The following is a 17,415-nucleotide window of genomic DNA, read 5'->3' as shown; positions in this document are numbered from 1 at the left end:
ACCTCCTGGTTCATAAATCGATGCTCAACCACTGAGCTACACAGGCTGGGCTCATTCAAGAGTTTTTAGTTCCTTTTGTCACTTGACCAGTTCCTATGCCCTACCCTGGTATAGTCTGGCACCTCCAGGCCCTTGACTCATGCAGAAAAGAATTTAAAAAAACGAGTCTGAATGAGAAGAAAAACAAGTTTTATTTAGGTAGAGAATAAGAATCTAGAACTTGGGTTCCTGGAGACAGGTCCAGGGTTGAGCCATGGTCTGGGTCCCCAGAGTGGAAGTAAGCGAATTCACAAGTGAATTGCACACTGTGTCAGTCAGTTCTTGGGACTTTATGTGTTTCCAAGGGTGGGTTGTTTCTGGACTCTGTTGCACCAAATTCTGACTCGGCCTTCTGGTTGAGAGGGGTTCCTATTCCCAATATGGTCCATTTTGGAAGTGTCATGGTGCTCATCCACCCTACCTCTTCTACTTACAGTGTCAGCTTTTAAGATTAATTTTGGGGTGATATTTATTGATGTTCTTTGTGAACGGTGACGCGGAGATGAGTCGGACAACAGGATACGGAGAAGCAGGGGGCTACTGCTCGCTCAGGCGAGTAGCAATGCCCCTAAAAGCTCTCAAGGCTTTTATTCAGGGAATACAGCAAATGGCAATGGAGTATAGCAAGTGACAATGATTGACAGGCATGCTTATGAGATCATCAGAGCTAAGTTATACATTACGCTATTAATTTCCTATGTTATATCAAGACCCTTTCCACCTGCAGCAGTGCACCCTCCCTGGCTTTCCATGCCCTCATGGACTATTTATCACCTCAAGGAAAGTTCTGCCTCTGAACAATAAGTCTTGCTTGCAGGCTCCTGCCTTTTCCTGGCAGAACATCCTCTTCTAGTTAACTTCATTCCGCTTGTCCAGCTACAACTTGTCCAGCTACAGGTATTGCTTAATAAAATTATACAGGATTCAGGAATACAATTCTACAGTACATCATCTGTATTATATTGTGACTACCATCCCAAGGCAAACTTTCTTCCATTACCATTTATCCCCCCTTTATCTTCTTCTCTGGTCAACGTTTCCTTCATCTTGGACTGATCAGGTTGTAGCTTTGATTTCTGTGACCACCTCAGGAGTTTTTGCTGACATGAACTGTTTCCCTTTGATCATGCCTGCAGGTGGGGGCTTTGATGAGATGACTGAGAGGCTTATCCTCCTATGATGCCCCTCCAGCTTCCTCATTCTACTTGTTGGGAGTTTTCCCTAACTTCTTCCTATCCGGCCACACTTTCACAGCCTCAGAAGTGAAAACTAACTTTAGTCTTTCACTTTATTTTTTTGTATGCTCACCTGAGGATCTGCTTATTGATTTGAGAGAGAGGAGAGAGGAGAGTGAAACATCATTCTGTCCTGAGCAGGAACCCACAACCTTTTGGTGTACAGGAAAATGCTCCAATCAACTGAGCTATCCAGCCAGGGCTAGTCTATTCTCAAACGGTGGTAGTCATTTCCCAGTTTTTTTCTCTATTAAAATCTAGGTTTGCTGCAAATCCATTTGATATCAACAAATCCCCTTGAACTGTAAACTCCATCACCATTCAGAAAAGCAAATAATCCATTCCCATCAATTTCAAACCTAAAAAAGGAACAACAAAAATCAGTTTGGAAACCACTTACAATTGTAACAAAAAATAAAATTAAGAATACAGTGATTTTTCCCAGCAGGTGTTGCTCAGTGATTGAGCATTGACCTATGAACCAGGAGGTCACAGTTTGATTCCTGGTCAGGACACATGCCCGGGTTGCAGGCTCGATCCCCGTAGGGGGCATGCAGGAGGCAGGAGATCAATGATTCTCTCTGGTCATTGATGTTTCTCTCTCTTCCTCTCTGAAATCAATAAAAATATATGTTTTTAAAAATACAGTGACTTGAAACACTTTATACCAGACACTGAGATCCATACTCACCCTTCACTGTATGCTATACAAAAATATGTGTTACATTAAAGAAATGGAAGATTTAATGTATTATTAGTGTAATCTGTAACATTATTTAGAACAATAGGAAGACAGATATAGGAAGGCATGGAAAATTCAATGATATAAATATATCTCTATTTCTATTACATTTACCTATATCTACCTCTATCTATTTTCTATCTATCTATCTATCTATCTATCTATCTATCTATCCATCCATCCATTTTCTATTTATCAATCATCTATCTATCAGGAGTCACTAAATCTAGAGGTCTCTGGAATTTTTTTTAAAAGCAGTTTTCTCAGACTTATAGATACAGAAAACAGACTGACAATTGAGAGTGGAATGGCATTATGGGGCTGGGTGAAAAAGGTGAAGGAATTAAGAAATATAAATCACTAGTTACAGAACAGTCTTGGAGATATAAATTATAGCATAGGGAATTCAGTCAATAATATTGTAATAACTATATATGGGATGAGGTGGGTACTAGATATGTCAGGGGGCCACTCAGTAAAGTGCATGATTGTCTAACCACTATGCTATACATCGAAAACTAATACAAGTCAATATTGAATATACACTATAATTGAAAAATAATAAATAAATAAATAAATAAATAGCAGCTTCCTGGCATATTTTTAGCTAATGTCCCTTTTTGAAAGTAATAAGATTTATATATATATTTGGTACTTTTGAAACATACTGAAACAATCACCAAAGATACTAATTATAATGTTGTTCTTATTAATTTTCTCTGCTGTTGACAAAAATTATCCATTTTTTGTAATAGATATAATTTATCTTATCATACACATATCAATATTTAATTTTAAATAGCACTTAATGAAATATTAAGGGAGGAATACATGTATACAAAAGAAAATTAGTACAGTTCTTGTAGGTAAAATAGAATATAAGTGAGGAAACAAGATTCACTCAAGAAATGCTTTCATAAATAAATAATGTTGCTTATGATGGACATTTGGAAAGTTAAAGACAACTACATGTTCTCTACTTAAATAAGAAAGATCTTGTAAAAATTTAAGTGGTTGGTTGGAATTTGCAAAGTAGTTGAATTTGAATTATCAATAGGAGGGCTGATTAGCAAGAGTTTACAGTGAAAAAATAAAATAGGAAACAAATAAAATGAAAAACTTCACTGTCATTTACAAGGTAGAAAGAAGATGGGTTGCTATAGGGTATGTTTCAGTGTGAAAGGACACATATCACAACTCAAACCATGTAAGTTTTTTGTGCAACCAGAATAAAACCTTCCCTACTAAATTTGAAACTCACCAAGCATTGAATATGGTGCCATTTGTCCATTTCCAAGGCTCTCCTTGTTTTCTGCTCAACCCAATCCAGTGCATAGATGTTCCCGTGTGCTTCTTCAAAAAGTCCTTTCACAAAAATCAGGGCATAATCTATTTAATATTTTAGAGCACATTGCTAAACATGCTTCTCGCCTCAGCCAGGTTTTATGATTTACATCTTAATTTGCATGCCCTAATGTGTCAACAGCAACTAACAGCACAGATATTTAGTTTAGTTTTACCAAAAAGATTTTCGCTTTGCTCTTGTTTCTTAAATGTCTCTAGTAGTAGAGTGACTTTATCAAGTCATTGAAACTCTCTGATCTATCCTGTCTCGAATTGTCTTTAAAGGTAACTTCTGTTTCAACTTCTAATTCTAATGCATAAACCATTAATATCTTTTAGTCACAGAGTGAATGACAAAGGTGATAAACTGATATGATATGATATGATATGATATGATATGATATCTTTCTGGATGACAAAATCAGAAGCTAAGCAGTTTTTATAGGAACTAATTCAGCATGTTCTTTAAAGGTGACAGAGAACTAATGCTTATATTTTGTTTTCTGCACAGCTTTGCTCTCAAAAATCATCGAAGAAAGATTTCAGGGGGGAAGGGGTTTAATTGAAAGTATAAGTACTGTTAAAATAGCAAAAACTCAGTAATGAAGTACTTTGACTAAATATCAGAATAAAAATGCCATTGCTGTTGTGTTTTCTCATAGAATCAGAAATCAAACTAACTTCTGAATACCATGTATTGCAATAAAATATATTGAGTGATGAGTTTAGTCCCTCTTCTCTGGGTTCCTAACTATTGGGCCACAGACTGATTAGTCAGCTTTTCTTTACAAACAACTTCCGCTGTTACACTGAGGCCTGAATTCCAAGTCCCTTTTTCTCTGCCCCTTCATTTATTCCATTAATTGTCTCACTTTCTTCAAACTGTATGGATTTTCTTCACATCCTCATCTCTAAATTTTCATATCCTCTGTTTTTTTCAAGTTTTCTCTACTCTGGAGAGAATGCCATTGTGAAGGTATTAAAAACAATCTAATAATATAAGAATGTTGGACAAAAATATTAGCTATCTGAGCAATATATATTGTGACTAAAGACATACCATCATTAGATAATTTGCTTTTGTTCAAATGCAAGTTCAACAAATTATGATATGACAATGACTGATACTTAATATCTCTGTGCTTCATTATCCTCACCTTTAAATGGGGATATGTAAATATTTACTTCAGAGGTATTAGTTGAAGATTGAATGAAGTTTTGTTTTGTTTTGTTTTATCTTTATTGTTGAAAAGTATTAGAGATTTCCTACTTTCTCCCCCTACTAACCCTTTGGCCTCCATCTGCTCCCTACCCCAGGCCTTCACCACCCTATTGTCTGTGTCCCTGGGTTGTGCATATATGCATATAAATTCTTTGGTTAATCTCTTTGCACCCATCCTCCCCTGCCTTCCCTCTGAGATTCTACAGTCTGTCCCATGCTTTTATGTCTCTGGATCTATTTTGTTCATTACTTTATTTTGTTCATTAGATTCCACATATGAGTGAGATCATGTGATACTCGTCTTTCTCTGACTGGCTTATTTTGCTCAGCATAACACTTCATAGTTTCAGTGCTTAAAGCATCATCTGACTTACATTATTGAGTATTAATTTTTGCCACTTTTATTCTCTTTTTGCACAAGCTTAAACTCTGAAATGATTGAAAACTTTCCCCTTTTCTTACCATATCTCCAGGTGTATCAATTTGAGCAAGTTCTGATCCCTGTGAACTGCAAAATATTTTACTGGCTGTCCAATTCTTAGTATCTTCTGAAAAATAGAAACACTTATCTCCTACTCCAATCCATTTTCTGGAACATTTTGTAGTTTGGGGATGTTCTGATGGTTTTTCTTGAATGAATCCTGAAAAAAAAGAAAGAAATCATCAAAATTTTTAAAAAGTGTTTCTACTCATTCTGGTGAATCAATTTTACTTTTAACTCCCATGGTCTGAGGTTTGTAAAACTAGCTTAATTTATGGTATATTGAATGAATTCAATTCTGTCTGCAAGGAAGACCATTTAGTGGCCAAGTAGTCTATTTTATTTTCCTGGCTTCTGTTTTGAGAAATGGAACCCATAACTTCTCATGGTCTATATTGACATTCTCTCAAAAACAATGCATACAATTTAGCAATAAAGGAAGAGACCTAGAGACCCAAATATAATTTAAGCCTCAAAGACTAAGGTAAGAAATGAAGGATTCATTTTACCTCGAAGAAATGAGAAGATCATAGACAAGAGAAGATATCCAAGTTACAGAATGAAACTCACCATAAATGATAACAAATGATTGAAACATAAGAGTTAGTGGAACATTTGTTCTACTTCAACAATATTCAGTGCGAAAGGAACCAGAATAATAATTAATATATTTCTCTGAAAATTATTTTGAAAATTTACTGTCTCAGTATTTTAGTTAGGTGCTGAGTAATGAGACTAAAATAAAAGTCTTTGCCCTCCAAATGTCTGAATAAGTTAATGGAACTGAAAAAGAACCAAGTAAATGTCCAAGTGGAAGGCCAACTCCAAAGCCTTCTCTCCTCATTCTGCAATGATAATTTACTTGCAATGATAATTTTATTTTTTCTAATACTCAGAAGTGGATCCAGGTACCAAAGATGGGTAATAAAATATATTGTATTTGATATTGTACATAGAAAACCCTAAAGACTCCATCAAAAAACTATTGGACTTAATAAATGAATTGGCAATGTAGCAGGATACAAAATTAACACTCAGAAATCTATGGATTTTTTTAATACACTAATAATGAGCTCACAGAAAGAAGAACTAAAAAAATAATCCAATTTACCATTGGAACAAAACAAAAAAATCAAGATACCTAGGAATAAACTTACTGAGGAGGTAAAAGACCTCTACTCGGAAAACTACAGGTCATTGACAAAAGAAATAGAGGAAGACATAAACAAATGGAAGAATATACCGTGTTCATGGATTAGTAGAATCAACATTATTTATATGTCTTTACTACTCAAAGTAATTTATAGATTCAACACAATCCTCATTAAAATACCAATGGCATATTTCACAGACCTAGAACAAACTCCAAAAATTCATATGGAATAAAAAAAGACCCCAAATAGCTGCAGCAATCCTGAGAAAGAAGAGCAAAGTTGGAGGGATCACAATACCAGATATCAAGCTGTATTACAAAGCCACTGTTCTCAAAACTGCCTGGTACTGACACAAGAACAGACATATAGATCAATAGAAAAGAACAGAGAATCCAGAAATTGACGCAAGCTATTATGCTCAATTAAAATTTGACAAAGGAGGCAAGAGCATACAATAGAGTCAAGACAGTCTCTTCAATACATAGTGTTGGGAAAATTGGACAGATACATGCAAAAAAAAATAAAACTAGATCACCAACTTACACCATACACAAAAAATAAACTCAAAATGGATAAAGGACTTAAATGTAGAACGGGAAACCATAAAAACCCTAGAAGAATCCATTGGCAGCAAAATACCAGACATATGTTATAGCAATATCTTTATCAATACAGCTCGTAGGGCAATGCAAACTAAGGAGAAAATAAACAAATGTGACTACACCAAAATAAAAAGCTTTTGCACAGTAAAGGAGACCATCAACAAAACAATAAGAAAGCCCATTGCATGGGAGACCATATTTGCAATGTTATCCCTGGTAAGGGCTTAATCTCCAACATTTATAGGGAACTCATACAACTTAACAAAAGGAAGATAAACAATCCAATTTTAAAAAAAATGGCAAAGGACCTAAATAAACACTGTTCAAAAGAAGACATACAGAAGGGCCAAGAGACACATGAAAATATTCTCAAAGTCACTAATCACCCGAGAGATGCAAATCAAAATGACAATGAAGTACCATCTCACGCTTGTCAGAATGGCTATCATCAACAAATCAACAAACAAGTGCTGGCAAGGATCAGGAGAAAAAAGAACCCTGGTAAACTACTGGTAGTAATGCAGAATGCTGCAGCCATAGTGGAAAACAGTATGGAGTATTCTTAAAAAGTTAAAAATGGAACTCCCATTTGACCCAGCAATCCCACTCCCAAGAAATCAGAAACACCAATTAGAAAGGATATATGCACCCCTATGTTCATTGCAACAAAATTTACAATAGCTAAGAGTTGGAAATAGCCTTAGTGCCCATCAGCAGATGAGTGGATAAAAAAGCCTGTGGTACATCTACACAATGGAATACTATGCTGCTGTAAAAAATAAAGAACTCTTACCATTTGCAACAGCGTGGATGGACCTGGAGAGCATTATGTTTAGAAAAATAAGCCAGTTGGAGAAAGATAAATATCACGTGATCTCACTCATTTGTGGAATATAATGAACAACATAAACTGATGAACAAAAATAGACCCAGAGACAGGAGCATCAAACAGACCATCAAACCTTAGAGGGAAGGCAGGGGAGGGTAAGAGAAGGGGGTAGAGATCAACCAAAGGACTTATATGCATGCATATAAGCATAACTAGTAGATATGGACATGGGGTTGGGGGGGCATGTGCTGAAGGGTGGGAGTGGGAGTGGCTGGGGAAGGGTCAATGAGGGGAAAAGGAGACATATGTAATACTTTCAACAATAAAGAATTTTTTTAAGGCCATCTACAGGGGTGGGGGCAGACTAATAAGGGTCAATGGGGGACAAAGGGTACATATGTAATACTTTCAACAGTAAAGATTTAATTAAAATATATATTGTGTTTCAACACTTTTAAAAATTAAATTAATCAAATAATCAATGATATAAAGACATCTCCATAGAAACCCTTTTCTCCAAATATTTGAATTGCAGATGTTTAAATCGATGACAATGAACTCCTAGGACTCTATAGTAACAGAGGAGACTGTGAGCAAGAAGCATGTTCAGTACTCTTGGAAATGACAAAGGAAACAAGAACCAAGAGTATAAACTATTGCACTTTAAGTGCTAAATTAAGCAAAACATGCATAGAGACAATCAAGTACTGAAAACGACTAGGTCCTATCTCAGGAATAAAAATCTACCTTGTATTCTTTTCACAAAATAGACCCATAATACCCAGAAGAAAATGAATGCCTTCCTTTTTAAAAATCTACTCAAACAGAGAAAATTTTGCAACATTACTTATGTGATTATTTTGTAGTTTTCCTTTCAACATAATAGGATAAAAATAAACAAATAATTCATAGAACTATTAGTAATATTACTTACTCTTGATCCAAAATAAATTAGAGTAAAGATATATTGCAATTATGGAGGAGTGTTGCATGGTGGTCACAATATTAGGAATTGTACCAGAATCACAATTTTGACCCTGGAATTTATTTCTAAGAGGATATTTATTCACTTTGGCCTCTATTTCTTTGTATATAAATGGATTTCATAATTATACCTATTTGATAGTCTTGTCAGAATTAAATATATTAAAATGTATTTAACCTTAGTTCTTTAACTCACACAAAGTACTCTCAATTCAAAAAAAAAAGTTATTGCCTGCCCAGTGTGACTCAGTTGGTTAAGCATCCCATGCACCAACAGGTCACCAGTTTAATTCCTGGTCAGGGCACATGCCTGGGATGTGGGCTTAATCCGCAGTAGGGGGTGTGCAGGAGGCAGCTGATTAATGTTTTTTTCTCATTAATGTTTCTATCTCTCCCTTTTCCTCTCCCTTCCTTTTTCTCTAAAATCAATAACAACATATTAATTAAAAAATAGTTATTGCTGTGCCTATCTGACAGTCATCTGAGAATTTATGATTATTTTACTCCAAGATCAAGGACTACAGTACAGTTGAGAAGATGACTGTAAAACTTGCTGAATTGGTAGGAACCTGAGGACAAATCTCTACAAACCAATTTATTACTCCCAAACTAAGAGATTCTGAATTAAGCTTGAAATATTCTATCTAATAATAGAGAAACATGGTAATTAACCATAACTTTGCTACCCTTCCCATTGGCCAATCCGCGAGATATGCAAATTAACTTCCAACCAAGATGGCAGCCGACAGCCATGCATCTTAAACGAACAGGAGGCTTGTTGGCCCCAGCGATGGAGGAAGCCAAGGTTCCCCGCCCGCGGCTGCCCAGCTCTGAGCTCCTGAAGCAACAGCTCCAAAAGATACAATGTTTCAATTACAGAAGCTACAAGATGGAGGTTAATTTGCATACTCAGGCTCCAAGCAGTGGAGTGAAGCCAAACAGCCCTGAAGCCTCAGAGCCAGAGGCCTCACTGCGCTGGGATCTGCAGGGCTGGGAGGCCTCAGGGCGTCGGGCCCTGGCATCAGCGGAGCTGAGAGACATCCGGGGCCGGGATCAGCGGAGCTTGATGGAAGCCCTGTATTATGCACCCTGGGGGTGCAGAGGTCCTCTCCTAGGCAGAGGCCAATGGTGAAACTTACAACTCCGAGAAGCGGCCTGGGGGCTGGAAGGCGGCTCCTCTGACCTCAGTGCTGGAGTCCCACCGCTCCACCAGGAGAGGGGCAGAGAAAAGCCGGAGCCTCCCTCAAGGTGACCCGAACCCCCACCCACACCAGGCAGGCTGCTGGGACTGTTCGTGGAAGACTCACTTCCAAGCCCAGCGGGTAGCCCTGCCGCAGCCATGGCACTCCTGGGTGCAGGCCCCAGCGAGATGCGGGGTGGCGCCTTGAGTCCTGGGCTCCTTGCCTGCCTTCCAAGGCTTCCTCCTGCTTTAGGGCCTCGCCCTCTGCCAGCCTCCTCCTCCCCAGCGTCCAGAGCAGCGGACCCACCTAGGGCGCTCCCCGCTGGCCGAGGGGGTGAATGGAGCGGCAGGGACTCCCGGGTAAAGGGTCGCCCTGGGGAGGAGTCCCGACACCTCCAAGACCCGCTCCTGTTCAGCAACATCCCCAAGATCGCGCGTCTGCACCGCGGGCTGTGGGGCAGCGTGATGGCGCCGATGGTGGAGAAGGCGCTGCGCACGCGGGGGCTGCTGCAGCCCGGGACCTCCTCAAAGGCTTCAAGATGTTCGGCTCCCTCGTCAAACCCTACATCCGGTACTGCATGGAGGTGGAGGGCTGCATGGAGGACAACAACCTCTTCCCAGCCTAGGTGATGTGGGCCGAGAAGCACCGGCAGTGCCAGCGACTGAAGCTGAGCGACATGCTCGCCAAGCCCCACCAGCTGCTCACCAAGTACCCGCTGCTGCTCTAGTCGGTGCTGAGGAAGAGGGACGAGCCACGTGCCAAGGAGGCCGTCATCACCATGATCAGCTCCGTGGAGCGCTTCATCCGCCACGTGAACGCGTGCATGTGACAGCGACAGGAGCGGCAGCAGCTGGCCGCCGTGGTGAGCAGCATGGACGCCTACGAGGTGGTGGAGGGTAGCAACGACGAGGTGGACAAGCTCCTGAAGGAATTTCTGCACCTAGACCTGACCGTGCCCATCCCAGGTGCCTCCCCAGAGGAGACGCGTCAGCTGCTGTTGGAGGGCAGCCTGAGGATGAAGGAGGGAAAGGACAGCAAGATGGATGTGTACTGCTTCCTCTTCACGGACCTGCTCTTAGTGACCAAGGCAGTGAAGAAGGCTGAGGGGACCAGGGTCATCAGGCCACCACTGCTGGTGGACAAGATCGTGTGCCGGGAGCTGCGGGACCCTGGCTCCTTCCTCCTCATCTACCTGAACAAGTTCCACAGCACGTGGGGGCCTACACGTTCCAGGCCAGCGGACAGGCTCTGTGCCAGGGCTGGGTGGACTCCATTTACAATGCCCAGAACCAGTTGCAGCAGCTGCATGCGTAGGAGCACGCGGGCAGCCAGCAGCACCTGCAGAGCCTGGAGGAGGAGGAGGAGCAGGAGGACCAGGAGGAAGATGAGGAGGAAGAGGAGGGTGGGGAGAGTAGCACTTCTGCCACCAGCTCCCCCACCATCCTGCGCAAAAGCAGCAACAGCCTGGACTCCCAGCACTGCGCCTCGGTTGGCTCCACAGAGACCCTGGCCATGGTAATGCTGGATCCCGGGGAGACGCTCTCCTCTACGGAGTTCGAGGGCGGCCCCTTCAGCTCCCAATCGGACGAGATGTCCCTCAGTACCACCGCCTCATCTGTCACACTGACCAGCGAGCTGCTGGCCCTGGGCCCCGGGGAGGGCAGCTCCTGCTCCATGGACTCTGCCTACGGCACCCTCTCTACCTCCTTGCAAGACTTTGCGACCCCAGCCCCTGTGGGGGAGCCAGAGCCCCGGCACCTAGATTTACCACAGGCCCCTTCACCCCCGCCCTTGCCCCGCCTCCGCCGCCGCCCCCCTGTCCAGCTGCTGCCCCGCCTGCCCCACCTGCTCAAGTCCAAATCTGAGGCCAGCCTCTTGCAGCTGCTGTCAGGGGCCGCCACCCAGGGGGCGCCCCCAGCCCCCAGCCGCAGCCTGTCGGAACTCTGCTTGGCTGCCACAGCCACCGGCGCATCAGGACCACCCTGCTGCTTAACTCCCAGGCCCTGAGCACAGTGTGGAGCCGCCATGCCTGGAGGGAGCGGTTTGGGACGGGCGCACCTGTGCCTGGTGCAGCAGGACTTGCTGGGGAGCCGCCTGCCTTCCCGGCCGGGCCTCAGGCCCGGCGCCCAACGTGGAAGGGCCGCAGTGCGGCCACCAGGCCCTGAAGGCTGCCCTGAAAGCCACACAAAGACAACCTGCTGCTGGAGGGCAGGCATGCGGTGCTCCGGGAAGATTCCGGAGGTAGGGAAGGAAGGTCATGGAAGGGAACAATTGCAAGAGGAGATCCCGAAGGTTCTGAAAGCAGAGGACCAGCTCCTTGCAGACCTGAACTCTGTGTGGGCCTCTTTATCGGCCCTGTGGAAGGGGTGGGAGACACAGGAGGAGGTGATGGACCGGGGCTGTGCCCAAGGAAGACTCGGAGGAAGCAACGTGTGGCAGGGCCAGGCGGAGCAGGCAGGCCCGTGCGGATCCGCTGGAGCGCAGCCAGACCCCTAGGCGACCACCAAGTCAGGCCCCAGGGAGAAGGGAGCAGATGCCACTCCACTCTCTGGAGAGGACCATTAAGCAGAAAACTAAAGAAACCGATTTTACATCATTTCCCAGGTGGAGAACAGTTGGCATGTAAGCCCCTGACCAGTGCCCAGCCTCTCCTCTGTCTATCTCACTCTTAGGTACCATGTTCTTTGTTCTCTCTTAACTGCAACTCATTTTTAAACTAGATTGCTTTTAAAAGAAGACTAAATAAAGTTTCCCTTAAGTTATTTAGGCGGTGCTGGGGCTGCTGGGTCCCTGATCAAAGACACAGATCTGCAGCCCCAGCACCCAGCAGCCCCAAGCCCCGCCAACAAGGTGCTGGGACTGCTGGGGGTATCAGAGACACAAACCCGCGGGCCCGGCACCCAGCAGACCCAAGGCCTTCGTGGCAGCGCTAAGGAGCAGCAAGCCGAGCGGTAGGAAGCAGCAAGCAGGTGGGCAGTAAGGAAGGAGGGGTCCTGGACTGCGAGAGGGCACATGCTGGGCTAAGGGACACCCCACCCATCCCCAGTGCACGAATTTCATGTACCGGGCCTCTAGTGAAATATATAAAAGCTTGAGCTGGCTGAGCATAAATAGCCATATAAAGTTTATGAATTAAGCAACTCACCTCTAATGACCAAATCAATAATAGCAACAGCAGCAATAACAGCTATGAATGCAAAAATCCACTTGAGAACTGCAAAAAAATAAAAATTAAATTAACATTTATAATAAAATTTCCAGAGAAACCCATACTGGATATTTATTATTCATTTATCCTATATAATAAAACACTCATATGCAAATTGACTAAACGGCAGAACGACCAGTTGCTATGATATGCACTGACCACTAGACATTCAACGCAGGAGCTGTTCCCTGGTGGTCAGTGTGCTCCCACAGGGGGAGCACCACTCAGCCAGAAGGTGGGCACATGGCTGGCAAGCAGTGGCAGTAGTGGGAGTTTCTCCTGTCTCTGAGGCAGCACTAAGGACCCCTCGGGGGATGTCCAAGTGGGCCTAAGCTGGCAGTCGGACATCCCCCAAGGGGTCCCAGACTGTGAGAGGGCACAGGCCAGGCTGAGGGACCCCCCACCCCCACCCCCCAGTGCATGGTTGTCATGCACTGGGCCTCTAGTTCTTCCATAATATTCGGTCCAGAAGTTCTCATTAAAAGTATCTACCTCTTGTTGTTTTTTCTTGAAGGGTTTCTATTCTGAAAGAGCTTCATTTAAAACCAGTCTTTGCAGGTGACACTCATCATGATCTCTTGCCAATCAAATTGATAATCATTGGGCTTGGTGGCAAAAAATAATGCAGAGAAGATATTCACGTAGAATCTATGGATGTTTCATGATTATTTCTGGTATTACATTTTTCATTGTTTGTAAACGGATGGCCATTTATGAAAGATATTGGGAGTCACAGAAAATCACCATGATCCAACTAGAATTATCGAGTCATTTCATTAATAAGAATCAAATTGATGCATCAGTAAGGAAGAAACCGATGGACACCACCTCAGGATGATCTTAAACCTGTATGCCTTTGGGCCTTTTAAAAGTCTCTCGAGCATTTTTAAATAGAAATAAATTTGGGCTTCACAAACTTAACACAAAAAGTATCTAATTCTTAAAGTAGTAAAAGATAAAATGGCCTTACAGAGTGCAAAGAAGTTAAGTGGCAATGATTGCTAGAGCAGTTCAGATGGGATGAGGGGTGAGGAGATCACTTAGATTTGGAAGGCGGGAGGAAAGGCAAGGTTATTTCCAAAGCCGGAAATAGTGTGAATGGGGATCGTAATCAAGAAAGTATAAGGGTCATCAATAGGACTATGATCAGACAAATGTCTATAACATATGTACAAATTTATAAACATCAAACATTGGAAAGAGAGGGCAGTTATAAGGTCACATGACAGAAGAACTTAAGTATAGGATACTTTTTTTTTTATATATACTGTAAGCAATAAGGGGAAGAAGTTGAATGTGTTATGGCCGTACGAGTACATTAAAACACTAAAACATTTATAAACTAAAATATAAAAGATGATAAGATTTTTCAAAATGCAAAATGCCAAATATCTGATGTGAAAAAAAGAAATAACTGACATACATATTACAGATACTGAAATAGTAATGTCAGCGTAGCCGTAGACAGTTACAAGCAAAAGAGAAGAAAGCAAACTAAGCCTAAACCAGGAAACAGTTTCCCACTCACCTGAGGGAAAACCCTGCATCCTGCAGGCAGGAGAACAGCGTTGCCGCCCAACGAGGTGTGAGCTGGGTGGCAAGGACGCAGGCAGACAAAACAGCGAGGAAGGAAGAGCCAGCTCTTTCACTGGGAGGAAGAAGCCAATGAGGCCACAGTAGGAGCCAAAATAGTGAGCGTACTAGCCTGGGAAAGTCTAGGAAAGAGATTGGATCGTTTGAAAGAAAGCCTATTCTTCCCACCCCGCTTCGCCCCGCCCTGCCCCAAAGAAGGAAATATACGGCATATGGAAGCTTAGCCGGGACCTTGAGGTAGCCACTACCCTATAGCCTGCCTGCTCTCTGCCTCTCCGAGTGTGTACTGTCACTCTGAGTGGTCACCTTTTGCTCTAATAAATCCTGCCACTATCACTAAACTCCTTTGTGAGTGTCCCTGGAATTCTTTTCCTGAAACACCACTGATGAACCACAGCCTCCAGTAACAGTAATTAAAATAGAGTAAATCTACGGCTAAGGCTCCATAGCTCAGGGGTTAGAGCACTGGTCTTGTAAAATAGAGTAAATCTAGGAAACTTTCAAGTAATAGCTAAAGCTTGTACTATACATTATGCTCCAGAAAATAGCAAAAAACAAACAAAACATGACATCTGCAAGAGAGGGCATGTGCTCAATCACGTAGGCATACCTTTATTCACGTTAGCCAGATGTGAGCTGTTTCTTCCTATCCTTCGGCTCTGCAGGTTGAGACAGGGAAAGCAATCTTGGTTATAGAATGGGACACATCTGTGGTCACCAACTTCTTATCTGTAAAGGAACTTTTAAAAAACATTTATATTGGGATGTAATACACATACCATGAAATTCACTCCAACGGTCTTCATCCACCAGCTTGTGCCCTCTCTGGCAGGTATAATACTCTACATGTTCTCCTAAATCTCGTATTACTTTACAGAAATGCTGCCCCCACCTCACTTACTTTAGTAGTTTTCCTCTATACGTAGATTGTCAGCATTCTTAAGCCGTCCTGTGTTTTGAATTCTTGTTTTTCACTCACCCAGTGAAACTCATTTATCCAGGGTTCTAGCCTGTTGTTACTAGTTCTGAAATGTTGGCAGCACGAAAAAAGTACATTACTAACATATGACTAACTGAATGTTAATGGACAAACAAAATAGATTCAAACTCATACTTGTTTTGATCAGGGATGAAAGTAGACTAGTTAGTTTCAGGAAGGGAAGAAAAATAGGCTCATTCATAAAGAGTATCATGAAATCAGCAAAGTATTTTTATCCTCAGGCAAGAAAAACATGCTAAGTGGCATTCTGAGTGCTACACATGGAGAGTAGGATTCATGTTATTATAGGACTCCATGCTATTTCTTGGAATTATTTCTCATTTTTATAGACAACCTATACACAATCATAATAATTATACACTCACCATATTCAGTCGATGAAGGTTCAGCATTTATTACTTGTGAGACCTTTGGAAAGCTGCCTCAATTCTGCTGCTCAGTTTTCTTTTCTGTAAAATCAGAGCAAGTCTGTCCTTCCCTTGTATAAATATTGCAATGATCCAATGAGATAGTGCATGGAGAGTGCCTAAAATGATGATGCCTGGCATTTATGTGAAATTATCTATCTATCTATCTATCTATCTATCTATCTATCTATCTATCATCTATCTATCTATCTATCTATCTATCTATCATCTATCTATCTATCCAATCTATCTTCATCTATCTATTCTATCTACACATAGAATTAGGGACATTTTTATCGCTTTAAAATCTGCTTATGTACATGTGAGTTGAAATAGAACTATATGCCTTGCAGATCATTTTGTGTATGAAACTATATTGTTTTTTAAAATGTACATGTTTTTTTAAAATTTAAGTTCTTTATTGTTGAAAGTATTACCTATGTCTCCTTTTTCCTCCATTGACCTCTCCCGCCCCTTAGCACATGCCTTTGCCCCCCTACTGTCTGTGCCCATTGGTTATGCTTATATGCATGCATGCAAGTCCTTTGGTTGATTTCTTACTCCTCCTCCTCTCCCTCCCCCCTGAAGTTTGACAATCTATTAGATGCTTCTATGTCTCTGGATCTATTTTTATTCATCAGTTTATGTTGTCCATTATATCCCACAAATGAGTGAGATCATGTGATATTTATCTTTCTCCGACTGGCTTATTTCGCTTAGCATAATGGTTTCCAGGTCCATCCATGCTGTTGCAAATGGTAAGAATTCCTTCTTTTTACAGCAGCATAGTATTCCACTGTGTAGATGTACCACAGTTTTTTAATCCACTCATCTGCTGATGGGCACTTAGGCTGTTTCCAAATCTTAGCTATTGTAAATTGTGCTGCAATGAACATAGGGGTGCATATATCCTTTCTGATTGGTGTTTCTAAAATTTGCATATTTAATTCATGAATTAGTTATATCACTGACACACTTTCATAGTGAATGAGAGTCAGCATTTCTCTCTGGATACGAATATATATAAATAGGCCCAAATCTGTGCATACCTCTTGCTTTCTGTGCAGAGCCATCCCTCTATTCATTTCTGTAAAATTATATGTGGGAATAGTGGACATCACCATAAAATACTTATATTGTATTCCTCGGTCCTGGTGGCTTGTCAGAATGCTATGAATTCTTTGGTTACACTTCAAAAATATGGATTATTTGGTTCATTTCAATTTCTAGGGTAACATCAAAGCAGTGACTCCCCCCTCTATTTCCTGGGAAGAATAGTCATGGAATGACCAGAAACAAAGATGTTCAGGCTATTTTCTACATTTTAGATTCTCAATTAGCATTGATGTAATACACATATCGAAACTGCTTTATACATACATTATTTTTCTATA

General features: G+C 41.7%; 1 protein-coding gene and 1 pseudogene across 2 annotated transcripts; one reads left to right on the top strand and one right to left on the bottom strand.

Annotated features, from left to right (window-relative positions):
- Positions 1-1,524: 1,524 nt before the first annotated feature.
- Positions 1,525-9,973, bottom strand: CLEC2A (C-type lectin domain family 2 member A; the record flags this gene model as incomplete). The annotated part of the gene is made up of 4 exons (XM_081084024.1): positions 1,525-1,633; positions 3,278-3,381; positions 5,045-5,223; positions 9,940-9,973. 4 exons carry the CDS (start codon positions 9,971-9,973, stop codon positions 1,525-1,527), a joined length of 426 nt encoding a protein of 141 aa, XP_080940150.1.
- A 253-nt stretch (positions 9,974-10,226) lies between these two features.
- LOC308513983 (pleckstrin homology domain-containing family G member 5-like) lies at positions 10,227-11,978 on the top strand (annotated as a pseudogene). The gene has a single exon. The product of its transcript is annotated as a pleckstrin homology domain-containing family G member 5-like (transcript).
- The last annotated feature ends 5,437 nt before the right edge of the window (positions 11,979-17,415 follow it).

This window comes from Myotis nattereri (assembly GCF_964212035.1).
Source record: "Myotis nattereri genome assembly, chromosome: 2".
In the NCBI taxonomy this organism is placed as follows: domain Eukaryota; kingdom Metazoa; phylum Chordata; class Mammalia; order Chiroptera; family Vespertilionidae; genus Myotis; species Myotis nattereri.
The sequence above is the reverse complement of the archived record's forward strand: the minus strand, read 5'-3'. Positions and strand labels throughout refer to the sequence as shown.